The sequence below is a fragment of the Oncorhynchus mykiss genome, chromosome 16 (genome assembly GCF_057628025.1).
Source record: "Oncorhynchus mykiss isolate SJ-2025 chromosome 16, ASM5762802v1, whole genome shotgun sequence".
Lineage (NCBI taxonomy): Eukaryota > Metazoa > Chordata > Actinopteri > Salmoniformes > Salmonidae > Oncorhynchus > Oncorhynchus mykiss.
Window position 1 is genome coordinate 24,991,877 of NC_143037.1, and position 27,880 is coordinate 25,019,756.

Here is a 27,880-nt window from a genome sequence, read left to right on the forward strand (position 1 = left end):
ACGTGTTTCCACTGCTCCAGAGTCCAATGGCGGAGAGCTTTACACCACTAAAACCGCCGCTTTGCATTGCACATGGTGATCTTAGGCTTGTATGTGGCTGCCTGGCCATGGAAACCCATTTCATGAAGCTCCCAACGAACAGTTATTGTGATGATGTTGCTTCCAGAGGCACTAGTGAGTGTTGCCGAGGACAGACCATTTTTACGCGCCACCCGCTTGAGTACTGGACGGTCCTGTTCTGTAAGCTTGTGTGGCCTATTACTTTGCTGCTGAGTCATTGTTGCTCCTAGACGTTTCAACTTCACAATAGCAGGACTTACAGTTGACCAGGACAGCTCTAGCTGGGCAGAAACATCCTATGACTGACATGGCCACATTGAAAGTACCAGAGCTCTTCAGTAAAGCCATTCTACTGCCAATGTTTGTGTATGGAGATTGCATGGCTGTGCGCTCAATTTTATACACCTGTCAGCAACGGGTGTGGCTGAAATAGCTGAATCCACACATTTTTGAAGGCATGTCCACATACCTTTTGTATATATTGTGTAATTTATTTTACTGTATTTTATACCATCTATTGCATCTTGCCTTTGCTGCTCTGTCACTGCTCATCCATATATGTATATGTATATATTCTTATTCCATTCCTTTACTTAGATTAGTGTGAATTAGGTAGTTGTTGTGGAATTGTTAGAATACATGTTAGATATTGCTGCACTGTCGGAACTAGAAGCACAAGCACACGTCCATAGCAATAACATCAACATTTTACAATTATGAAACGCTTACATTGTACATATGTTTGTCCTCTGTGGTTGCCTGCCTTTCTTTGTTTGATGAAATCAATACTTTTTAATAAATGTTAATGAAATACAACCACCGACTGTTTTCTTGTTGCGATTTGATTTGCATTCGCGCCGAATTACCATTTTAGAGCAACAACAATGAGGAAGCAGTCAGTGGTTGTACTTGATAAAGGTTTTCTTGAAAAGTAGGCTATGGATTTCAGCAAACAAAGACGTGTAAGGAAGTACCCACGTTTCTTTAATCAACAAGCACAAAATAGTAGCTAATCGGCCATTCATGTTGAAATTAACTTTAAGGATAATGAAAACCTTACATTTCACTTATGAATCGGAACCATATTCGAGGATGTTTATCGCAGTTTAACTTCGATACCACTAGAGGGTAGTAGAGTGAAACCTAGCGTCCACACCAGACAATAAAAGCAAGAGAGAGCTGACAGACGGCAGCTCAGGCTCAACCTCAGCATCCTTTAAGGTGGTGGGCAACCGAGAAATGACTGCGAATTAATTGTCAACAGCCCAGTAACCCGCCCGGGAGAAATGGATGTATGGCCGCCGAATTTGGAATAGAGATGTAGTTTCAAGGATGTCACCCATCTACATCTCTCGTTTGTTCCTCTTTATTTTTATCTCCGCGGTCTGGGAGACGCGAGCCAAATCTCTTCCAGATCAAGGAGCACTTGGTAAGCTCACGCCATATGGGATGCTGCACAATGAGGGAGGATGGGAGTGGTTGCGTTTTTTAAAAAAAAGGCTTTTGTTGACAAATATTAACGAAATTGCAACCGTTGGTTTGGAAGGATTCTTTGCTAATGATACGAGTCACCGTTTTTCTTAAATTGTATTGTTGATCAATGTGTATGTTGCATCAAATGGATCTTCGGAGCATCCCAATCAAATGAAATAGCTAGTCATGCCGTGAAGCGTGTGTGTTTATAAAAATTGGTAAAATAATCTTTACCTTATCAGCTTTTTGAAGATATGTAAATTCAAATAAAAAAAACTCAATATAAGCGATCAAATTGTTACAACCTAATTCTCCCTGTCGGGCTATTTGAAGGGCTCATCATGATAAGGGAAAATGTGCCGCTGTAAAACATATAGCCAGCATAGTCGAGGAAAATAAATCACAGGCCTAGGTGTTCACATATTTCTCTTGTTAGTTAGGTCCTAAATCGATGTCCCTTTAGCGGCTATGCTAGCCAGGGGTCAATATAGTAATTCATTTAACAGTAACAATGTATCCCGGCCATTCGTGCATTCAAAAACTGCTCATGTAGGCCTTGGCATAGAAATATACAGGCCTATATAGTATGTAAAGCATAGTCCCACTCCCAATAAAAAAAATCTGCTGTATCTATTCTATTCAGCCCTTCATATTTCATATTTGGTTCTGGAATATATTCATTGTATAAATACACCCCCAGCAATTATTTATTTTAGCCTGTGTCCTCAAACACACTAAATGCATTTGTTGAAACATTAGGGCTCTGTAATGATGGCATGCATGGCAGAAGGAAACACATATGCATGGGAATGCATGCATATGCATGTAGCCTGCTATTGGACAGAAATTAAGAATTAAGAATTAAGAATGGCAACATATGTCTATTTAACAGTCGGCCTAGGTCTCATCCTGTAGGCCTACACCCATTCCAGTAGCATTTTTATTTGCCATCTTGAAATACACCTAGTGGAGACTCCTGTATCCACTGAAACCTCCACAGCATAACCCATATCCATGGCATTAGAGAAACAAGATGCGAAACAAAATGTTCTCAGAGGAAACGATCAGTAGGGGGTCCCAAAGTGTCTACTTGGGTGTGAAGCTACACAGCGTTGGATAGGTTTAGAAAGAAACAATTGATCAATTTTATCTGTTGCTCGTGTTTATTGTATTGGCTTATTCAACTGAAGACCAAATACTGGACTTTGTCAACAACAATAACACCAGCAGCACACACGTTTACTTCTGCAAGTTAGCAGTCGCGAGTTTGGGACTATCATGGTTCTACCTGCATTTTTGTAAAAATTTTGTTTTTGGCTCTAGCCTAGTTCTGTGCAATGTACTCTACCTATCAGAGGTGGCTGGTGGGAGGAGCTATAGGAGGACGGGCTCATTGTAATGGCTGGAATGGAATTAATGGAATGCTAGCAAACATATGGAAACCACGTTTGGCTCTCTTCCATTTATTCCATTCCAGCCATTACAACGAGCCCATCCTCCTATAGCTCTTCCCACCAGTCTCCACTGCTACCCATATAGAACTCTAAATACACCAATTCAGGTTGTTAAGTTTAAAAGAATACCATATACAAATTGCTGACACCATTCAAAACAATGACAGTTCGGAACTTTTTAAGCCAATTTATCTCAGAATCAACTTTTTGCACATACATCCCAAGCTCTCGCAATTGAACTGTTATATAACTAGGCAAGTCAGTTAAGAACAAATTCTTACTTAAAATGACGGCCTCCCTCGGCCAAACCCGGACGACGCTGGGCCAATTGTGCGCCGCCCTATGGGACTCCCAATCACGGCTGGATGTGATACAGCCTGGAGTCGAACTGTAGTGACATTTCTAACACTGAGATGCAGTGCCTTAGACCGCTGCGCCACTCGGGGGCCCAATAGAATGACATAGAAGCGGAATTATGACAGCACCATTGTGCGTGTTTGAGATCGACGACAGTCAGACTGCACAAAATCACTGGTCTAAAAATCATCCTGCATGCCAAATAACTACTAATTATGTGATCAAGATGATCAATTTCTGCACCTCACCTCGCCTCACTCACACTGATCCCCTCAAGCACTGATTGTTTTCATTCCTTTGCAGAGGTCCAGATCAGAGTTCAGGTGTTCGACAACAGTGACCTCTCACCTTTGGCCGGCGCCGCCATAGAGGTTCATGGGAACCGGTCTGTGTTAGCGTCCAGCCAGGCAGGCAGTGATGGCGTGCTTAGGGTGACCTTCCTGTACCACCCGGGGACCTGGGTCATCATTTCAGCGTCCAAACACGACTATGTCACCAACTCCGTCCCCTGGCACGCTAGCCGCATCCCTCGTAAGTGAAAATGCCTATTAGAAATTACTTTTCATTTCAGTTCACGAAAATGTGACGAGACGACAAGACTATTATGTGACTAAAATGGACGTGACTAAAACTAAACAAACATTTTCCAGAGTTTTAGTTGAATGATAACATAAACTAATGAAGAATGAAATTACTAAAATGTGACTAACACCAAAATTCATTTTAATACTAAAACTAAGACTGAAATATAACAAAACTGTTTGACATAGAAACACTGGATTTTAAGGCGGAGTTTTGAAATAATGTTGATTAATGATTAAATCTGGTCCCATCACATACAATTATCTGTAAGGTCTCTCAGTTGAGCAATTTCAAACACAGATTCGACCACAAAGACCAGGAAGGTTTTCCAATGCTTCGCAAAGAAGGGCCCCTATTGGTAGATGGGTAAAAAAAAGCAGGCATTGAATATCCCTTTGAGCATGGTGAAGTTATTAATTACACTTTGGATGGTGTGTCAATACACCCAGTCACTACAAAGATACAGGCGCCTAATTCAGTTGCCGGAAAAGAAGGAAACCGCTTAGTTAAATCCCTATGAGGCCAAGGGTGATTTTAAAACAGTTAGAGTTTAATGGCTGTGATAGGAGATGACTGAGGATGGATCAACAACATTTTACTGTAGTTATTACTTCACGATACTAACCTAAATGACAGAGTGAAAACAAGGAAGCCTGTATAGAATACAACTATTCCAAAACATGCATCCTGTTTGCAATAAGGCTTTAAAGTAAAACTACAAAAATATGGCAAAGAAATTAACTTTATATCCTGAAAGCGTAATGTTTGGGGCAAATACAACACATCACTGAGCACTACTCTTCATATCTTCCAGCATGGTGGTGGCTGCATCATGTTATGGGTATGCTTGTCATCGGCAAGGACTAGGGAGTTTTTTAGGATAAAAAGAAACGGAATAGAGCTAAGCACAGGCAAAATTCTAGAAAACCTGATTCAGTCTGCTTTCCAAGAGACACTGGGAAAAAAATAATCTTTCAGCAGGACAATAACCTAAAACACAAGGCCAAATATACACTGGAGTTGCTTACCAAGATGACATTGGTAAGTGACTTAGTTACAGTCTTTACTTAAATCGGCTTGAAAATCAATGGTATAACTGGAAAATGGCAGTCTAGCAAAGATCAACAACCAACTTGACAGAGCTTGAAGAATACAAATAATAAGTCAGGGGTGTGAATACTTAATAATTTAATTTGCAATAAATTTGCAATATTGTCTAAAAACAAGTTTTCACTTTGTCATTATGGGTGAATTGTGTGTAGATAGGTGAGATCATTTTAAAAAATCCATTTTGAATTCAGGGTGTAACACAACAAAATGTGGAATACGTCAAGGGGTATGAATACTTTCTGAAGGCACTGTAATTGGTTTGTATGTGTGGGGCTTTAGCTGAGATTGTTCTTTACGGAGTCAAGTGTATTTGTCCAGGCCTCAATTGTTTTGCTGTCGATAATTCTAATGTTATAACTTCTAACAGTAACTGTATCCACTGGTTAATTTTTTTTAGAATAGTCACACACAAAAAAAACACAAAAATAGGTTGCTCTGCCACATCCAGACCCACGCAGAAGTGATCCTATCCTTTTGTTTCTCTGTCTCTCAAAATAGGCTGAATTCCAAATTGGGGCCCCTAGCCGCTTCTCCCCAGGCATTCCTGTAGATCTGAAATGCAGGAGTAGATGTAAGAAATTGTCTAGCTAGACTCAGTCGCCCATTAATATGGGTGTTTTTCTCTCTTGCAGTGTATGCATCGGTCAGCTTGTACCTCCTAGTCCAGAGGCCAGGCACCCTCATTCTCTATGATGATGTCATCCAGGTGCTGCATGGATCCCCAGGTAGGCTACAATAACGATAACGACCTAAGTGGTATTGCCTAGTTGGTCTTTTTCAGTCTTTCTCCCTAGAACAACATCCAGACTAACTAGGATGATCAATTGAAATGAATAGAAGCCAAACTCTCTTAGGTGGGGGGGACCCATCCTGCCTATACATTTAACATTTGAGTCATTTAGCAGACGCTCTTATTCAGAGCGACTTACAGGAGCAATTAGGATTAAGTGCCTTGCTCAAGGGAATATTGACAGATTTTTCACCATGTCGGCTCGGGGATTCGAACCAGCAACCTTTCGGTTACTGTCCCAATGCTCTTAACTGCTAATGGTAAGGGAAACACTGCTTCTTTGTCCTGCTCTCTGCATTACCTTTTCCTCCTAAAGGGGCAGTCTTTACTCAAGACTATTACATAAATTATGGAAGGAATGTGGTGTTTCAGGTTTGATGGACTATTTGAAATCTGATCAGAGTTCTGAGGCCAACAACAAACATTTATTGTCCAGAATCCACCTCCTTCAAAGAGGGGAGTGAAGGTCCAATTTTCACCTGACTCTTCTCTGTTCTTGCACCCAACGGCCTCCAGAGGTTCTCACGTGACACTCTTATTTCCTTCTGCTGTCTCCATAGCAACAACCACAGTGGAGTACTTGGCTGCTGTTTTGTACGAGTCCATTTCCCAAATTCATGACTGCATGTCTCATGTCTCAAACATACAGTACTATTGCCTTAAAGGGGCAATCTGCCGTAGATACAACAACAAAGCGGGCACCCCGCCACTGTTTTTGGTAAACAGCTTAGTGTTGGGGCTAGAGAAATGTTACCTCTCAAATTCATAAACAGAGCTATGGGTGCAAGGACTGACCATCCATGACATCAAAATCATAGTTTTAACCATGTTTAGAGGCTTTACAGTTTGTTTTGAGTAGCATGTTTAAAAACAATAAAATAAGCTTATATTCTGGGTTCTTATGGGGTACGACAGTTTAACTAAGCCCATGAGGCATTTATAAGTCGTATTCTTCAAGAATCAATATGTACAGTATATATCATTAATGTAAAAGTTTTTAAAAAAAATGTATGTAGCTACTGCAGATTGCCCCTTTCAGTGTTGATAGTGATGTAGTATTTTAACCTACATACTGTAGCTTTTATGTCAAAAAGTCACTGCCAGGCGAGTGCTGTTATGGTTGTACCAGACTTTGGGTCATTTTTCATTAGCCACCAGACAAGAAAAGGGACTGAAACGGTGTGTGGGGGGGGGGGGGGGGGGGGACTACCAGGATTTGTCCAATAAGAAACACCATTTTTTTTTATTTTCTGTTAAATGCCCTACTGAACATGACCCATATGTCTCACGATTGGCATCTGTTACTTCCTTTATAGGTGCACGGAACCAGCCATTGGTCCAGCTCCAGAGAAAGTCCCTTCAGCTGCCAGCTGATTCCAACTACACAGCACTATCGGCTGTGCTGACTACTGCCAGAAGCCAGTATGAGATCGGGGGCTTCCCGTACCTCCTGGGCCTGGAAACCAACAGCACAGGTTGGCTTGGGAGAAAGAACATTTACATTTTAGTTATTTAACAGATGCTCGTATCCAGAGCGACGCACAATAAGTGCCTTCAATAAAGTAGGTAAGATAACTACATATCACGACGATCATTACAAAATCATGATTGGCCCAGCTTGTTTGGTGGTAGTTGATATCAAGGGCATAGTGTTAGGAATGCTTGTTGTTATAGGCTATGGGTGATCAACATATCTCTCTGTTCATCATATATGCATAGTCACTTTAACCATATCTACATGTACATACTACCTCAATCAGCCTGACTAACCGGTGTCTGTATGTAGCCTTGCTACTGTATGTAGCCTCGCTACTGTATATAGCCTGTCTTTTTTCTGTTTTATTTCTTTGCTTACCTATTGTTCACCTAACACCTTTTTTGCATTATTGGTTAGAGCCTGTAAGTAAGCATTTCACTGTAAAGTCTACAGCTGTTGTATTTGGTGCACGTGACAAACTTTGATTTGATTTAACAATAACATGTACACTACAGGGGCAGAGACAGGATGGACAGACTTAACAGCACTGGCGGTGGTCAGCGTTCAGCTCTTTGACCACGATGGGACCGCCATCCAGGTGTCTGACCCGGTTCACGTCTCCGTACCGCTGCCCTCGGATACTCGCACCAGGATCGCCACCAGCATTCCCGCCTGGCTGTACCAGCCCAAGACGGGTATGTGAAAGCTACTGGGATCATATGTTCCATTTGAAATTCTCATATTCATCCATCAGTCTGTGTTATATCTATAGACACAAACATGATCAATAGGTAATCTGGGATAAAAATGACTCCTTAACCCATAAAGTTGCACTTTGTAGAAATCGCTCCGCCATTTCCTAGGTGCAAAAATTCTAGTAGTTTGCCTAATTTAAGTTTGTGACAAAACAAACATGTACAGTGTAGATAACCATTGTACCAGCTAAACCGCTGTGAAATATATTATCCATAACCCAAATTATCGTACAGTATTTTTAGCTGTTTGAAGCTGGTGTAAAAAAACGGATAAAACAAACTTAAGAATGGGAAGCATAAAAATAGCCCCATAGAACATATCTACTGACTTGCTTTCAATGAGAATGACAGATCTATAACCACATATCTATGTGAATTTGGTCAGGTCACCCAAAAGGTTATATTGCAGCTTTAATCTATATTAAGCATATCCCTGGACTGCATTGAGCATGCTTTTTAGTTCATTAGAAATCTTAAGGGGCCTGCACTTACAGCTTAATGAATGCTTCGGTAATGTATTACAAAATCCCTGGATTATTTAGTTTTAGAGACCAATTTCAGACTACCAAAATGACATATTATTTAACCTTTTTCTAACTAGGCAAGTCCGTTAAGAACAAATTCTTATTTACAATGACGGCCTACACCGGCCAAACCCTAACCAGGACGACACTGGGCCAATTGTGCACCGCCCTATGGGACTCCCAAACACAGCCAGTTGTGATACAGCCTGGAGTCGAACCAGGTTGTCTGTAGTGACACTTCTAGCACTGAGATGCAGTGCCTTAGACTGCTGCGCCACTCGGGAGCATATGTTTGAAAGCTTTTAACTTGTTGCCTACTAAAACATTTATATGTTGGGTGTGTGGATTTTGTTGCAGGTCTGTGGGTCAGGAATGGAACTGGCTACATTAAAAAAGAGGGCACACAACTAATCTGGAACGTGGTCGTTCCCCAGTTGGGGTATTGGGTCGCAGCCTTCCCTTCATCTGCAGGTACTGTAACTGGCTAATCGCCTTGTACTACGTCTTGGACATTTAGTTAGGATCTTAATTTAAGCCAGTTTGCTACAGCAGGAAAATAATCCTGCAGCAACTGGAAATATGAATTATTAGGTGGATTATAATTAATGGACATTTTTGTCGTGGTTGATACATTTTTCGTTAGGGTAAATCAAGTCTGAAGTCGAAATGAAAGACTTTAGAAGCTTTTTAAACACTCAAATACACTACAGGTTTGCATTTCCTGCTAGGCAGGAAAATTCACAGCAACAAAATAGTGATCAAATTAAGATACTACATCTGTAACAGCATCATCTACAAACTAACCAATTTCATCATGTAATGCTCATTGAACCCCGGTTGTTTTCTTTCTGCCGCGGTGCTTTTGCACACTGCACCACAATATATCGCTCAGATATTTCCCTTTTAGCCCACAAATATACAGTACCAGTAACTAGTCCTCTACTGCACATATTTCTGATTTTCATAGAAAAAAAGTATTCCATCCTATTTTAGGCTTTCGATTGTATCCCCAAAAATGTTTTATTTTTACCCCCTACACTCAAATCAAATGTATTGATATAGCCCTTTTTACATCAGTTGATATCTCAAAGTGCTGTACAGAAACCCAGCCTAAAACCCCAAACAGCAAGCAATGCAGGTGTAGAAGCACGGTGGCTAGGAAAAACTTCCTAGATAGGCCAAAACCTTGGAATAAACATAGAGAGGAACCAGGCTATGAGGGGTGGCCAGTCCTGTTCTGGATGTTTCCGGTGGAGATTATAACAGAACATGGCCGAGATGTTTAAATGTTCATAAATGACCAGCATGGTCAAAGAATAATAATCACAGTAGTTGTCGAGGGTGCAACAATTCAGCACCTCAGGAGTAAATGTCAGTTGGCTTTTCATAGCCGATCAATAAGAGTATCTCTACCGCTCCTGCTGTCTCTAGAGAGTTGAAAACAGCAGGTCTGGGACAGGTAGCACGTCCGGTGAACAGGTCAGGGTTCCATAGCCGCAGGCAGAACAGTTTAAACTGGAGCAGCAGCACAGCCAGGTGAACTGGGGACAGCAAGGAGTCATCATGCCAGATAGTCCCGAGGCATGGTCCTAGGGCTCAGGTCCTCCGAGAGAGAGAAAGAGAGAATTAGAGAGAGCATACTTAAGTTCACACAGGACACCGGATAAGACACGAGAAGTACTCCAAATATAACAGACTGACCCTAGCCCCCCGACACACAAACTACTGCAGCATAAATACTGGAGGCTGAGACAGGAGGGGTCAGGAGACACTGTGGCCCTATCCGATGATACCCCCGGACAGGGCCAAACAGGCAGGATATAACCCCACCCACTTTGCCAAAGCACAGCCCCACACCACTAGAGGGATATCTTCAACCACCAACTTACCATCCTGAGACAAGGCCGAGTATAGCCCACAAATATTTATTTTTTTGCCTCACGGCAAAGCTTTGCCATAAGGGTACTGAAACTCAAAGGAAAATCTGATATTTTCAGACCATTTATTTTAAATAAAATATAGTAGAAACAAGCACTCTTTTCATAAGAACATTTGTTCAGGACATATTTGTATTGTGCATTAAGCACAATTGTCTCTCCTCTTTCCCCTCCCCCTTGTCCCTCCCCACTGTCTCTCTCTCCATATGTCCCATCTGAATCTCTTTATCTATCTCTGTCTCCCCTCCTACCTCGTCTGTGTCTCTCTCTTTGCCCTCTCCTGTCCCTGTCCTCTCCTGTCACTTTGTCCTGGTTTGGAATAGTTATTTCTTCCAGGAATAATTATTGTATACAAGTTGGGCATAAACTAGTATTTCACTGCCTCTCAAACCTGTTCTCACTATCAGGGTATGATCCTTACTGCTCGATTTGGCTCCTTTCACCCATAGAATGTCCCTGTGTCCATTGCCTGTGATTGTCAGTGCAGGTCGAACAGTCTTGAGTATCTCCTCTCGTGGGAGCCTGTATTTTTGAGTGTTTGCCCCATCATTGTGAGTCTGCAATGGGCTCAGGTCATTGCAAGTATGCACATTTATATAAACCAACCGACTGTGCGGCCGGTGCAGTGGTTATGTTGGAGAGCAGCAAGCCGCTGATGTTAAGGGTGCGTGAATGAGGACCCAAAAGCGAACTAACGTAAACAGGGCTTCTTTAATAACAAAACATACGTAGGCTCAGATGGACCGGCAGATTCCGACAGGACAGGACAAGGTTGCAGCAAACATGACGATAGTCTGGTTCAGGCATGAATAACACAAACAAGAATCCGACAAAGACAGAAGCAGAAACAGAGAGAGATATAGAGACCTAATCAGAGGGAAAAAGGGAACAGGTGGGAAAAGGGGTGAACGAGGTAGTTAAAGAAGACAAGGAACAGCTGGGGGAAAGAGGGGAAGAAAAGGTAACCTAATACGACCAGCAGAGGGAGACAGGGTGAAGAGAAAGAACAGGAACAGGACACAACATGACAATACATGACAGTACCCCCCCACTCACCGAGCGCCTCCTGGCGCACTCGAGGAGGAAACCTGGCGGCAACGGAGGAAATCATCGATCAGCGAACGGTCCAGCACGTCCCGAGAGGGAACCCAACTCCTCTCCTCAGGACCGTACCCCTCCCAATCCACTAGGTACTGGTGACCACGGCCCCGAGGACGCATGTCCAAAATCTTACGGACCCTGTAGATAGGTGCGCCCTCGACAAGGATGGGGGGGGGGGGGGGGGGGGGGGAAGACGAGCGGGGGCGCGAAGAACGGGCTTAACACAGGAGACATGGAAGACCGGGTGGACGCGACGAAGATATCGCGGAAGAAGAAGTCGAACTGCGACAGGATTAATGATCTGAGCAATACGGAACGGACCAATGAACCGCGGGGTCAACTTGCGAGAAGCGGTCTTAAGGGGAAGGTTCTGAGTGGAGAGCCAAACTCTCTGACCGCGACAATATCTAGGACTCTTAGTTCTACGCTTATTAGCAGCCCTCACAGTCTGCGCCCTATAACGGCAAAGTGCAGACCTGACCCTCTTCCAGGTGCGCTCGCAACGTTGGACAAAAGCCTGAGCGGAGGGGACGCTGGACTCGGCGAACTGAGATGAGAACAGCGGAGGCTGGTACCCGAGGCTACTCTGAAAAGGAGATAGCCCGGTCGCAGACGAAGGAAGCGAGTTGTGGGCGTATTCTGCCCAGGGGAGCTGTTCTGACCAAGACGCAGGGTTGCGAAAAGAAAGACTGCGTAAGATGCGACCAATAGTCTGATTGGCCCGTTCTGCTTGACCGTTAGACTGGGGGTGAAAGCCGGAAGAGAGACTGACGGAAGCCCCAATCAAACGGCAAAACTCCCTCCAAAATTGAGACGTGAATTGCGGACCTCTGTCCGAAACGACGTCTGACGGAAGGCCATGAATTCTGAAAACATTCTCGATGATGATTTGTGCCGTCTCTTTAGCAGAAGGAAGCTTAGCAAGGGGAATAAAATGAGCCGCCTTAGAGAACCTGTCGACAACCGTAAGAATAACAGTCTTCCCCGCTGACGAAGGCAGTCCGGTGACAAAATCTAAGGCGATGTGAGACCACGGTCGAGAGGGAATGGGAAGCGGCCTGAGACGGCCGGCAGGAGGGGAGTTGCCGGACTTAGTCTGCGCGCAGACCGAACAAGCAGCCACGAAGCGACGCGTGTCATGCTCCCGGGTGGGCCACCAAAAACGCTGGCGAATGGAAGCAAGCGTACCCCGAACGCCAGGATGGCCGGCTAACTTGGCAGAGTGAGCCCACTGAAGAACGGCCAGACGAGTAGGAACGGGAACGAAAAGAAGGTTCCTAGGACAAGCGCGCGGCGACGGAGTTTGAGTGAGTGCTTGCTTTACCTGCCTCTCAATTCCCCAGACAGTCAACCCGACAACACGCCCCTCAGGGAGAATCCCCTCGGGGTCAGTGGAGGCTACTGAAGAACTGAAGAGACGAGATAAAGCATCAGGCTTGGTGTTCTTAGAGCCCGGACGATAAGAAATCACGAACTCGAAACGAGCGAAAAACAGCGCCCAGCGCGCCTGACGCGCATTAAGTCGTTTGGCAGAACGGATGTACTCAAGGTTCCTATGGTCAGTCCAAACGACAAAAGGAACGGTCGCCCCCTCCAACCACTGTCGCCATTCGCCTAGGGCTAAGCGGATGGCGAGCAGTTCGCGGTTTCCCACATCATAGTTACGTTCCGACGGCGACAGGCGATGAGAAAAATACGCGCAAGGGTGGACCTTGTCGTCAGAGAGGGAGCGCTGAGAAAGAATGGCTCCCACGCCCACCTCTGACGCGTCAACCTCGACAACGAACTGTCTAGTGACGTCAGGTGTAACAAGGATAGGTGCGGATGTAAAACGATTCTTGAGGAGATCAAAAGCTCCCTGGGCGGAAACGGACCACTTAAAGCACGTCTTGACAGAAGTAAGGGCTGTGAGAGGAGCTGCCACCTGACCGAAATTACGGATGAAACGACGATAGAAGTTCGCGAAGCCGAGAAAGCGCTGCAGCTCGACGCGTGACTTAGGGACGGGCCAATCAATGACAGCTTGGACCTTAGCGGGATCCATCTTAATGCCTTCAGCGGAAATAACAGAACCGAGAAATGTGACGGAGGAGGCATGAAAAGAGCACTTCTCAGCCTTCACAAAAAGACAATTCTCTAAAAGGCGCTGGAGGACACGTCGAACGTGCTGAACATGAATCTGGAGTGACGGTGAAAAAATCAGGATATCGTCAAGGTAAACGAAAACAAAGATGTTCAGCATGTCTCTCAGGACATCATTGACTAATGCCTGAAAGACAGCTGGAGCGTTAGCGAGGCCGAAAGGAAGAACCCGGTATTCAAAGTGCCCTAACGGAGTGTTAAACGCCGTCTTCCACTCGTCCCCCTCCCTGATGCGCACGAGATGGTAAGCGTTACGAAGGTCCAACTTAGTGAAAAACCTGGCTCCCTGCAGGATCTCGAAGGCTGAAGACATAAGAGGAAGCGGATAACGATTCTTCACTGTTATGTCATTCAGCCCTCGATAATCTATGCAGGGGCGCAGGGACCCGTCCTTCTTCTTAACAAAAAAAACCCCCGCTCCGGCGGGAGAGGAGGAGGGGACTATGGTACCGGCGGCAAGAGCTACAGACAAATAATCTTCGAGAGCCTTACGTTCGGGAGCCGACAGAGAGTATAGTCTACCCCGGGGGGGAGTGGTTCCCGGAAGGAGATCAATACTACAATCATACGACCGGTGTGGAGGAAGAGAGGTGGCCCTGGACCGACTGAACACCGTGCGCAGATCGTGATATTCCTCCGGCACCCCTGTCAAATCACCAGGCTCCTCCTGTGAAGAAGAGACAGAGGAAACAGGAGGGATAGCAGACATTAAACATTTCACATGACAAGAGACGTTCCAGGAGAGGATAGAATTACTAGACCAATTAATGGAAGGATTATGACAAACTAGCCAGGGATGGCCCAAAACAACAGGTGTAAAAGGTGAACGAAAAATTAAAAAAGAAATGGTTTCGCTATGATTACCAGAAACAGTGAGGGTTAAAGGTAGCGTCTCACGCTGAATCCTGGGGAGAGGACTACCATCCAGGGCGAACAAGGCCGTGGACTCCCTTAACTGTCTGAGAGGAATGTCATGTTCCCGAGCCCAGGTCTCGTCCATAAAACATCCCTCCGCCCCAGAGTCTATTAAGGCACTGCAGGAAGCTGACGAACCGGTCCAGCGTAGATGGACCGACAAGGTAGTGCAGGATCTTGAAGGAGAGACAGGAGTAGTAGCGCTCACCAGTAGCCCTCCGCTTACTGATGAGCTCTGGCTTTTACTGGACATGAAGTGACAAAATGACCAGCAGAACCGCAATAGAGACAGAGGCGGTTGGTGATTCTCCGTTCCCTCTCCTTAGTCGAGATGCGGATACCTCCCAGCTGCATAGGCTCAGCACCCGAGCCGGCAGAGGAAGATGGTAGTGATGCGGAGAGGGGGGCAACGGAGAACGCGAGCTCCTTTCCACGAGCTCGGTGACGAAGATCAACCCGTCGCTCAATGCGAATAGCGAGTTCAATCAAGGAATCCACGCTGGAAGGAACCTCCCGGGAGAGAATCTCATCCTTTACCTCTGCGTGGAGACCCTCCAGAAAACGAGCGAGCAAAGCCGGCTCGTTCCAGCCACTGGAGGCAGCAAGAGTGCAAAACTCAATAGAGTAGTCTGTTATGGATCGATTACCTTGACATAGGGAAGACAGGACCCTGGAAGCCTCCTCCCCAAAAACAGATCGATCAAAAACCCGTATCATCTCCTCCTTAAAGTCCTGATACTGGTTAGTACACTCAGCCCTTGCCTCCCAGATTGCCGTGCCCCACTCACGAGCCCGTCCAGTAAGGAGAGATATGACGTAGGCGACACGAGCAGTGCTCCTGGAGTAAGTGTTGGGCTGGAGAGAAAACACAATATCACACTGGGTGAGGAACGAGCGGCATTCAGTGGGCTCCCCAGAGTAACACGGCGGGTTATTGATTCTGGGCTCCGGAGATTCGAAAGCCCTGGAAGTGGCCGGTGGATCGAGGCGGAGATGGTGAACCTGTTCTATGAGGTTGGAGACTTGGGTGGCCAGGGTCTCAACGGCATGTCGAGCAGCAGACAATTCCTGCTCGTGTCTGCCTAGCATCGCTCCCTGGATCTCGACGGCTGAGTGGAGAGGATCCGAAGTCGCTGGGTCCATTCTTGGTCGGATTCTTCTGTTAAGGGTGCGTGAATGAGGACCCAAAAGCGAACTAACGTAAACAGGGCTTCTTTAATAACAAAACATACGTAGGCTCAGATGGACCGGCAGATTCCGACAGGACAGGACAAGGTTGCAGCAAACATGACGATAGTCTGGTTCAGGCATGAATAACACAAACAAGAATCCGACAAAGACAGAAGCAGAAACAGAGAGAGATATAGAGACCTAATCAGAGGGAAAAAGGGAACAGGTGGGAAAAGGGGTGAACGAGGTAGTTAAAGAAGACAAGGAACAGCTGGGGGAAAGAGGGGAAGAAAAGGTAACCTAATACGACCAGCAGAGGGAGACAGGGTGAAGAGAAAGAACAGGAACAGGACACAACATGACAATACATGACAGCTGAATAGCAGCCATGCTGTATTATTGTTGTTCTGCTGACCTCTGACAATGGCTTGGCGTTTATAGTGTTCCAGGTGTTTCCAATTTGTACTGGATAAGATTCAGCTTTCGATAAAACGAAGCTTGACAAAATGTTAGAAATGAGTTCCTATACATCCTAAACCTCGTATGATCATTCCCATTCACACAAAATAATTATAAATCGTTTTAGAATGATTTCTTGTGAGGGAAGGCGGAAAACAACCCTAACGGTGTACTTTGGCTGCTCTATGAGTGGTCTGGATCACTCATAGATGTGAAAAGGTTTTTAAGAGCCACCTAACTAACGAAGGCTCTGGGAAACACCTCGGCTACTGAAGATAACATCGTAAGTTGGTTCTAACGATGATTTTCAGGCTATGAAGGCTCTGGGAAACGAGGCCCAGTACCATTATCCCGTTGGGAAATGTTTTGCTCCAAAAATATGACATCCCATGTAGCACATAAACACTATTTGGACTTCATTAATCACTTGAAGTACTGTGAAGGTGATATTATCCTACATTAATGATCTGCCATGCTAAACAGCATGTACAGTATGTACCATTCTTCCTGTTTAGTGGTGCACTTTCTCCTTTGAACATCTTTGGTGGAATGACACAGGTGTTATGTCCCTTCCCCAATCCCACAAGAAGATGAGCCATGCTACAGTATACTGATCAGACCTGAGTTCAAATACTATTTGTTGTATTTCAAATACTTTCACATACATTTCAAAGTAAGTGTTTGTTTCTTTGTAAATACAAGTGGTTGAATATTGGAATGTATTTTGAATTAAACTTGGAAAGTATTGGCATGTATTTGAGACAAGTGTATTTTCAAGTACACATATTTAAATACTCCATGCATTTGAACCCAGGTCTGATGCTGATACTCAGTCCCCAGCTGTTTCATTCCAGAAGGTTCCTCCCCCTGTCTTCATTCACACTCCTTCACAGATGTCACAGGACTGGGGGAAAAAAACATAACATTACATCCTGCATGTCCAAACATGTCCACTGTACAAGTTTCTAACCCCTACACAGAGACGATATGATCTGCGGAGTTCAAGGCAATACTCCATTTCAACAAGCCGCCCCACAAGACACCAGACATCTTTCTTGGCAAGAGCTCTCAAACTATATGCAAATTATATCTCTATCACTAAAGACATTCATATGCATAATTATTGATTTAATGGTATGCCAATTTGTTGATCATGACTAATGATTTATTGATGACGCACTGTCCATGTCGTTAGGTTGATCATATGTTTTACTTATGTTTAATATTGTATGACATCACATGTATGTATGTTGCTGCATATGTACCAAGATGTTCAAAGAAACCTAAATATAAACAAACCACACATGACATATCGAAGTTACAGGGAGAGGGACAACTGCTTGTCTGAATGAAATATACAGTGCATTTGCAAAATATTCAGACTTTGTTACGTTACAGCCTTCAAAAATTGATTTAAAAAAAATCCTCATCAATCTACAAAAAATTCAAAACAGAAATATCTTATTTACATAAGTATTCAGACCCTTTGCTATGAGACTTGAAATTGAGCTCAGGTGCATCCTGTTTCCATTGATCATACTGGAATTGTTTCTACAACTTCAATTGATTGGTCATGATTTGGAAAGGCACACACCTGTCGATATGAGGTCCCACAGTTGACAGTGCATGTCAGAGCAACAACCAAGCCATGAGGTCGAAGGAATTGTCCGTAGAGCACAGAGACAGGATTGTGTCAAGGCACAGATCTGGGGAAGGATACAAAAAAAAATTCTGCAGCATTGAAGGACCCCAAGAACACAGTGGCCTCCATCGTTGTTAAATGGAAGAAGTTTGGAACGACCAAGATTCTTCCTAGAGCTGGCCACCCGGCCAAACTGAGGAATCGGGGGAGAAGGGCCTTAGTCAGGGAGGTGACCAAGAACCCAATGATCACTCTGACAGAGCTCCAGAGTTCCTCTGGGGAGATGGGAGAACCTTCCAGATGGACAACCATCTCTCCAGCACTCCACCAATCAGGTCTTTATGACAAAGTGGCCAGACAGAAGCCACTCCTCATTTAAAATGCAGCCCTCTTGGAGTTTGCCAAAAGGCACCTAAAGGACTCTCAGACCATGAGAAACAAGATTCTCTGGTATGACGAAACCAAGATTGAACTCTGGTCTGAATGCTAAGCATCACGGCTGGAGGAAACCTGGCACCATCCCTACGGTGAACCATAGTGGTGGCATCATTATGCTGTGGGGTTGTTTTTCAGCTGCAGGGACTGGATGACTAGTCAGGATCGAGGGAAAGATGAACGGAGCAAAGTACAGAGAGATTCTTGATGAAAACCTGCTCCATAGCGCTCAGGACCTCAGACTAGGCCGGAGGTTCACCTTCCAACAGGACAACGACCCTAAGCACACAGCCAAGACAACTCAGGAGTAGTTTTGGGACAGGTCTCTGAATATCCTTGAGTGACCAAGCATGTCCTTGAGTGGCCCAGCCAGAGCCCAGACTTGAACCCAATCGAACATCTCTGGAGAGACCTGAAAATAGCTGAGCAGCGAAGCTACCCATCCAACCTGACAGAGCTTGAAAGGATCTGCAGAGAAGAATGAGAGAAACTCCCCAAATACAGGTGTACCAAGAAGACTCGAGTCTGTAATTGCTGATAAAGGTACTTCAAGAAAGTACTGAGATAAGGGTCTGAATACTTACACTACCGTTCAAAAGTTTGGGTTCACTTAGAAATGTCCTTGTTTTTGAAAGAAAAGCACATTTTTTTTGTCCATTAAAATGATCAGAAATACAGTGTAGACATTGTTAATGTTGTAAATGACTATTGAGCTGAAAATGGCAGATTTTATCAGCAACCATCCCTCCTGTGTTCCAATGGCACATTGTGTTAGCAAATCCAAGTTTATCATTTTAAAAGGCTAATTGATCATTAGAAAACCCTTTTGCAATTATGTTAGCACAGCTGAAAACTGATTAAAGAAGAAATAAAACTGGCCTTCATTAGACTAGTTTAGTGTCTGGAGCATCATCATTTGTGGGTTTGATTACAGGCTCAAAATGAAAAAAAAACGATTTAATCAATGTATAAGGCTGTAACGCTACGTTAAAGACGTAACGTTACGTTAGACGTAACGTAACAGTCTAAAGCTGTAACGTAACAGAGGGTGGAAAAAGTCAAGGGGTCTGAATATATTCCCGAATGCACTGTAATCCCTTTAGTTGTAAGTAGGCTTCTGCTTCAATCATGGTTCAAATACATTATGTAAAATACTATAATATTACTGGTGTGCTTGATTTAGCTTGGAATTGGCACTTTTGGGACTACTCCACTGTTTCCATTGTACCAGGCAAAGTAAATCAAGCGCCGTTCCAGTATTTTAAAGTATTTGACCCAGGTCTGCTCTGCTTTTTCTTCCACTCAGGCGTAATCCTGGGTTTCAGGTGCCCTTGATTTAGCATGGAGTTTGCACTTTTGGAACTACTCTATCGGTTACATTTTATCAGGCAAACTAAATCAAGCGCAGCTCCAGTATCTGACCCAGGCCTGTTCCTATGGGCTTTGTCTTTCATGCAGGCGTGGGTCTGGGCGGTCACTCGGGCCTGAGAGACATCACCACCTACCACACCCTGTTCCTGCTCTCCATCCTGGGTTCGCTGGCCCTGCTGGTGCTCATCCTGCTCTGTGTGCTGCTCTACTACTGCAGGTGTGGAGCACGTAGACATACAGTGGGGCAAAAAAGTATTTAGTCAGCCACCAATTGTGCAAGTTCTCCCACTTAAAAAGATGAGAGAGGCCTGTAATTTCCATCATAAGTACACTTCAACTATGACAGACAAAATGAGAAAAAAAATCCAGAAAATCACATTGTAGGATTTTTAATGAATTTATTTGAAAAATATGGTGGAAAATAAGTATTTGGTCATAACAAAAGTTTCTCAATACTTTGTTATATACCCTTTGTTGGCAGTGACAGAGGTCAAACGTTTTCTGTAAGTCTTCACAAGGTTTACACACACTGTTGCTGGTATTTTGGCCCATTCCTCCATGCAGATCTCCTCTAGAGCAGTGATGTTTTGGGGCTGTTGCTGGGCAACATGGACTTTCAACTCCCTCCAAAGATTTTCTATGGGGTTGAGATCTGGAGACTGGCTAGGCCACTCCAGGACCTTGAAATACTTCTTACAAAGCCACTCCTTCGTTGCCCGGGCGGTGTGTTTGGGATCATTGTCATGCTGAAAGACCCAGCCACGTTTCATCTTCAATGCCCTTGCTGATGGAAGGAGGTTTTCACTCAAAATCTCACGATACATGGCCCCATTCATTCTTTCCTTTACACGGATCAGTCGTCCTGGTCCCTTTGCAGAAAAACAGCCCCAAAGCATGATGTTTCCACCCCCATGCTTCACAGTAGGTATGGTGTTCTTTGGATGCAACTCAGCATTCTTTGTCCTCCAAACACGACGAGTTGAGTTTTTATCAAAAAGTACTATTTTGGTTTCATCTGACCATATGACATTCTCCCAATCTTCTTCTGGATCATCCAAATGCTCTCTAGCAAACTTCAGACAGGCCTGGACATGTACTGGCTTAAGCAGGGGGACACGTCTGGCACTGCAGGATTTGAGTCCCTGGCGGCGTAGTGTGTTACTGATGGTAGGCTTTGTTACTTTGGTCCCAGCTCTCTGCAGGTCATTCACTAGGTCCCCCCGTGTGGTTCTGGGATTTTTTCTCACCGTTCTTGTGATCATTTTGACCCCACGGGGTGAGATCTTGCGAGGAGCCCCAGATCGAGGGAGATTATCAGTGGTCTTGTATGTCTTCCATTTCCTAATAATTGCTCCCACAGTTGATTTCTTCAAACCAAGCTGCTTACCTATGGCAGATTCAGTCTTCCCAGCCTGGTGCAGGTCTACAATTTTGTTTCTGGTGTCCTTTGACAGCTCTTTGGTCTTGGGCATAGTGGAGTTTGGAGTGTGACTGTTTGAGGTTGTGGACAGGTGTCTTTTATACTGATAACAAGTTCAAACAGGTGCCATTAATACAGGTAACAAGTGGAGGACAGAGGAGCCTCTTAAAGAAGAAGTTACAGGTCTGTGAGAGCCAGAAATCTTGCTTGTTTGTAGGTGACCAAATACTTATTTTCCACCATAATTTGCAAACAAATTCATTAAAAATCCTACAAAGTGATTTTCTGGATTTAAAAAAATAATTTTGTCTGTCATAGTTGAAGTGTACCTATGATGAAAATTACAGGCCTCTCTCATCTTTTTAAGTGGGAGAACTTGCACAATTGGTGGCTGACTAAATACTTTTTTGCCCCACTGTAGGTCTCACTTCTAATGGGCTTCTACATTATGAACATGCGTTAGGAACAAACAACAAAATAATACATTTTTTGATTTGTTTTGTCTGGGGTTTCCATGTTTTTGTCCAAGTTTTTTGTTTATTTTTGTCTGGGGTTTTGTTTGTTTTGTCAGAGTTTTTTAGTTTTGTCTGACTTTTTTGTTTTGTTCTTTTTCCAGACGGAAATGTCTAAAACCACGGCGACAACAGGGAAAGCCACACACTGCTCTGAACAGCTCCAAGCGCGACCAGGGCACCTCCACTTCCCGCCTCAACCTCATCTGTGGCGGCCACGTTGAATCCGGTCCATCCAATGATGCCAACAAATCTGACCCATCCCCCTCACGAGACTACCAGAGCTCGCGGGAGGAGTTCGCCAAGCACGTCCCCGCCCACAAGCTGCGGCATTCGAAGGCGAAAGGAGCCTCGGGACCCCAGAGGGGCGAGAGCTTCCCTATGAAGGTGACCCGCGCCACAGACACCAACAATCTCGACAACCCCCTGCTACTGCAAGAAGACTACTCACGGAACTACAGCCCCATCATGGAGGACGACAAGGACTCGGACTACCACATACGCTGCCACACCGCCAACGACAATCGTGGCTACACCTCAGATGGGGGCTCCCCACCTCGTTTCCTGTCGGACAAGTCAGACAAGCCTCCCGAGTACTCTGCGGCCGCCGCCGACCACCTGGCCCGCCCGACATCGCTCAACACGCAACCGGGCCAGATCATCTTCTGCCACTCCATGGACCAGATGAAGGAAAACATGTACCGAAGCATGGTGCCCACCTTGGTCATACCGGCCCATTACATGCGTATGTCCTCAGATTTCTCCGGGAAGGAGCAGCAGCAGGATAAGGAAGGGGGGATGCAGATGGGTGCCGGTCAGTCACACCATCCCCAGCAACAGAGCCAGCACCAGCAGCACCAGCAGCAGGGCGGCTCCCAAGGGGATGACTCGGAGGGTCAAAACTGGAACTCGGACCCATCCCAAGGCCCTGTGCGGATCCCTGTGCTCTTTAACGACTCCACCATGGCACAGATGAATGGCGAGCTGCAGGGGCTGACTGAGAAGAAGCTCCTGGAGCTGGGCATTAAGCAGCACCCACGCGCCTGGTTCATCTCAATGGACGGCCGCGCCAACCACGTGCGCCATTCTTACATCGACGTGAGCAACGACCTCAGCAGCGGCGGAATTGGCGGGGGAGGCGGTGGCCCCAGCTGCAGCACAATCCGAGAAGCCAACCTCGAAGGACCCATGGACGGCACCCAAGACCGCAAGGCTGCGGCAATCCGTAAGGGTAAGGACGAACGGTGGGGAACTGGTGGACGGAAGGGTGGTGGTAGTAAGGGCATGTCCAAGCTGGCATACCAGGAGCACAGCGAGCCCAGCAGCAGCGAGGGCCGCCCAGTGTCGCCCGAGGAGAATTCCCTTACCCCTCTGCTGGACGAGGGGCCCTCGTCGCGGGGCTCCACCGTCCCCCGGAGAGGCCGCAGCCGCATGAACAGCGCGCGCAGCAGCAACAGCGAGAACCGTCGCGACTCCATGACTAGCCCAGAGGACGACCCGGACAGCAAGGATGAGAACAAGAAGAGCCCGTGGCAGAAGATCGAAGACCGGCCTCTCATGGTGTTTCCCCCTAAAAAGTTGTAGGCTAACATCTCAGGCTCCACTCATATGGAACGTAAGAGTTGGTCCAGTAGTCAGGGCAGTTCTACAGCCATTTTGAGACACCTAGAGAAACAATAAAAGGAAGGTGGAGGAGTAGCATTTGACCGAAAGAAGATCCTAGAAAAGCACAAGCCTGCTTGATAATCCGTCAAATGGTACTATTTTAATGGCAGCCTCTTTCTATGGTTTTTGTGTTTCACATTTATTCGATCGCACCCCTAATTCCCATCATTCTTCTCCATGTCTTTACAAATCCATTTTTTAAATCCCTCTCAGTAAATTAGACTCTGAGCCACTGACTTTGGAAATAACCATCTTAACGAAGAAAACCCAAATGGCTATATTTGGAGAGAACTAACCTACAGTATCTTGTTGCGACTGAAATAATTTGCCCAGTATTGTGAATGGACTTCTACATGAGAAAGACAAGTTACTTCAAGGACAGGACTACCCTCTTCTCTCCTGGACTTGTGTACTACACATTTATGAAGGCCAGGGTCAATTCCATTTCAGTTCAGTCATTTCAGGAAGCAAACCGAAATGTGTAATTTCCGTTTGCGCCAGGAATTGGCTGAATTAAAATGGTACCAAAACTCTGATATAGGCCCACCTTGAGTTTTAGTGGTTGTAATTCTGTCACTTTGGTCTGCCTGCTTCCTGGACCATAAGGAGATACTGTATCTCTGTGAAGACATTAGCACACATTATCCCAAAGCATAAATGTGTGGAGATTATGTGGTTTCTTTCTTTATGGTTTTCTATTTGGAGGATTTTTATGGAATGATAGTTAGTGTAAAATATCTGTTGATCTCCATTTGTCGTGTGTACAATTATGTACTTTTAATGTGAAATGTGCATTACTCCTTCAGGGAAATGTATTTGCAATTCTTTATGTGTTGTAATGATTTACTATAATACTGTAAGCCACTTATCTGAGGTGGGATCTCCTACAATTTTGCACAGATTTGCCATCCTGGTACATGCCACCGGCCATTTTATATTCCACGGGTTTTATTTAGAATTTTTTCTGTTTTTGTGTTTGGAATACCACGGTTGCTATGGGAGATCATGCTGTCTCAATGCATATGATGTAAGCATTTGTAGGCCAATTTCGAAACTGTAGAATAACTGCATTACCTATAATGCTCTACTCAACCATCAAAAATCTTCTCCATCCATTGGACAACCCCTCTCTTACAATCACCACCGACCTCTGTGACAGTTTTCTGGCCTTCAGGCTATCTACCAACAGCTGCAGTAGTCTCACCTCACCCCCCCCCCCCCCCAGTGTTACATTTGAACCCCACATCCCTAACATCACCAAGTCAGCCTTTTCCCACCTCAAAAACATCTCATGACTTAGACCCTCTCTCACTGACACCACAACCCTCATCCATGCCTTTGTTTTATCATGCTGGCCTATTGCAACGCCATTCTCTACGGACTCCCCAACAAAACACTGGGCAAACTTCAAAATTCAGCTGCACGGGTACTCCCACACACCAGATCTCGGGACCACATCACCCCCAACCCTCATCAACCTCCACTGGCTCCCAGTTCAATACAGGATCATATTGCTCATGCTCACCTGCAAAGCACTCAATGGACTGGCGCCAACATACCTTACTGACGTCCTGCACCTCTACACTCCCACCTATTCACAGCGCCCCGCTCCATGGGAGACTGGGTTTTTAGCTGTGCAGCTCCTCAAGTCTGGATCTTCCTCACTCTCCATGTCAGAACCGGACAATCCATACACATATTCAAGTCCACACTAAATAGACACCTCTTCACACAGGCTTACCCGGATTATCGGCTGCTTTAGCTTTTATCCTCTGTCTAGTTCACTTCCCTGGTTAATCTGTCATCGTGTTTAGTGTTCTCCATGGTTAGTCTGTCCTTACATTTAGTGTACTTTTATATACTTAATTATTTTATGATGTGATTTTAATGCTTTTTATCCTGCTGATTCTCGTGTGTATGTAAAGTGACTTTGGGTGTTGTGAAAAGTGCTTCAAATAACATTTATTTTTGTTATTATTATAATGCCCATTGACTGAACATTCCAAATGACTATGGCAATTATGCATCACAATGCTACAATGGCAATTATGCGTCACAATATAAATTATATTTATATTGTGTAGGGCAGGCCAGTAACTTTTGCAACCAAATCATTGTATTGTACCCCAAAAAATAGGAGAGGGGAATACCACTTTCACATATATTTTCTAGTTTTTATTTAGACAGATTCAATTGCAAGGGGATACAGAGGTAACGAGGGGAAAAGTCGGAAGGGTCAACTCGGGGATTAAACCCGGGTCTCTGGCGGGGAGTCGCATATAATATGTCACACAAAGATTGCATTTTTTTCGTGAGCAATTGACAGTGAGCAAAATAACCATAACATTTTAAATAAACGGGAAGGTGCAAATAGCTTATTAGCAGCATGAATTTCTGCTCTGTAGGTGGGGTTATTGAGTGAACAATCATGTGATGGGTGCAGTCCACAAAGATAAAATTGCATTGAATCAAATGAATCAGATCTATTGATTTACCGCCTGTAGGGGAGGCGGTGCCACTGGTGTATTGTATATAGCTATCAAAGATGACGATAACAATTTGAAATGTCGGTCATGATGCACAACCTTTCTTTTACTTCCAGGGTCTTCATTCATTTGTGTAGTATTGATACACTTTGCCCAAATTTGAGACATTTCTGCTTTTCTCCTGTGCCATTTGGTTATTTGCTTGCTGTAAATAATATTTAGCTTTGAGAGTCTACCTTTTGGTTGAAGGTTGCATGTATGAAATAAGCATAAGGCACCAAAAAAAAAGGCCATGCAAATCTGTACCACTTTTCTCCTGTAAGTGCCTTTTTACATAGGGTTAAGTGACTGGCATGGAGGGCCTTTTCAAAATGCAGTCCAAGAAGGTTTTACATCACCTAAGCTAATCTTGTCAAATGGACAGACACAAAAATGGAAGCACACTGCATTTAGTTAAGAACACACATATCTTCCCCGGGGGAGAGCATGCATGCCAAAATTGATCAATGACTCATTTTGTGTTCAATATGTCCTTGTGTTCATAGTTTCTTGTGTCTATCATTTCTCAACAAACGTGGTAGACTAAGTGATTGCTATTTATTGTACAAGTTTGATAACTGACAAATTCAGAGAACTATATAAGATTGTGTGTGTATATGTACTGTATGTGCATGTAATATGTAGAGTAGAGTGTTTTTAATGGAAAGTCTTTTTTGATAATATCCAGAATGTTGCTGGCACACATGAAGTATATCAAATTCTGTTGCCAAATGTACACACATTTTAGATGAATTTCGCTCTACTCTTAAAATTCACTTCCGGTCTTAAATGTTTACAAGTACAACATACTGGCCAATATGCTCTCACTGTAGATTGCATCACAATTGCCTATGACACTTAACAACTGTGAATCATATTTCTTACAGATGTAAATGAAGAAATGCATAGCTACAGTACAACACAGTCACAAAGAGTTGGTGCAGTAGATCTGTAAATGGATGTAATACCATTGAGAGAGATTGTAAAAAATAGACAAAAAAGTTATGAAAAATGCAACAATGCGAGGGTAAAACATTATTATGTTGCAGTACATTTTTTTTCTCTCTCTGTTTATAAATGGGGAGGACTTTGTTCCGTTTATATTGACAGTAGACTTTTATGAATTTCTTGTTTTTGCTATTTTCAAAGTCGTTCAGAATAATGTTCACTTAAATGTATAGTATGGCTACCCTGACTCTGGATGAAAAATTGTATAGCCCTATTCTAATGGATTCCCAGGTCTATTCTTGCCAAATTATGTCATTTTTTTTTCGTACAAGCTGTCTATAACCTTTTCCAATGCAGTAAGACAATTGTGATGTCGTGTTTGGTTGGTTACAAGAGGCAAAATAAATGTTCAGAATCTCCCTACCTACTACTAGGCCGGATATGACAGCATCTTGATATTAGTGCAATTGTGGATTTGTTTAGTTTGATACCAGACCTTGAATTGAGCAAAATTACAAAAATAGATGCATTCAAGTTTTTCCCAAAGTATTTTTAAAAGTTTTGTGATATCACAATATTACAAAATCAAAAAACAAAACGTACCTGTACACAAGTCTGAGTAATGTCCTGCAAATCTTACTTGTGGTTGTGAATTCAATAAATGTATGTTGGGGTCACCTAATTTCCATCCAATACCCTGATTGCACAAAAACACATTATTGTCACTATTGTGTATAAAGAGCAGCTGTATATTAAAAACATCTTTGGGAGTGGAAGAGGAGACAACACGTTGTATATTATTCTGTGTGAGAAAAAAAAAAACAGTCAGTTTGTAAACTGTAAATCGATTCTGTACATGAGATAAGATAGAAATAAACTTGTTTGCACTGTCTAACAATTACATTGGTGATGTGATTTTGTGTACATTTTTATCTCTGTTTGTTCTCATCCGTTCACTTTTGTCCTTAGCCGCTACTTTCTTTTACTGTGGTGAGGCCTTTAGCGGGTCATTTCTGTAGATCTCACACCAGCCATCCATATCTCTCTCTCTCTCAA

General features: G+C 44.2%; 1 protein-coding gene across 1 annotated transcript; it reads left to right on the forward strand.

Annotated features, from left to right (window-relative positions):
* The first annotated feature begins 1,198 nt into the window (after positions 1-1,198).
* fam171a2b (family with sequence similarity 171 member A2b) lies at positions 1,199-27,725 on the forward strand. The gene is made up of 8 exons (XM_021565388.3): positions 1,199-1,489; positions 3,648-3,875; positions 5,669-5,761; positions 7,143-7,301; positions 7,819-7,998; positions 8,940-9,053; positions 19,842-19,971; positions 21,791-27,725. The coding sequence occupies exons 1-8, from the start codon at positions 1,351-1,353 to the stop codon at positions 23,268-23,270; spliced, it is 2,523 nt and encodes an 840-aa protein (XP_021421063.1). The 5' UTR covers positions 1,199-1,350; the 3' UTR covers positions 23,271-27,725.
* Positions 27,726-27,880: the final 155 nt, after the last annotated feature.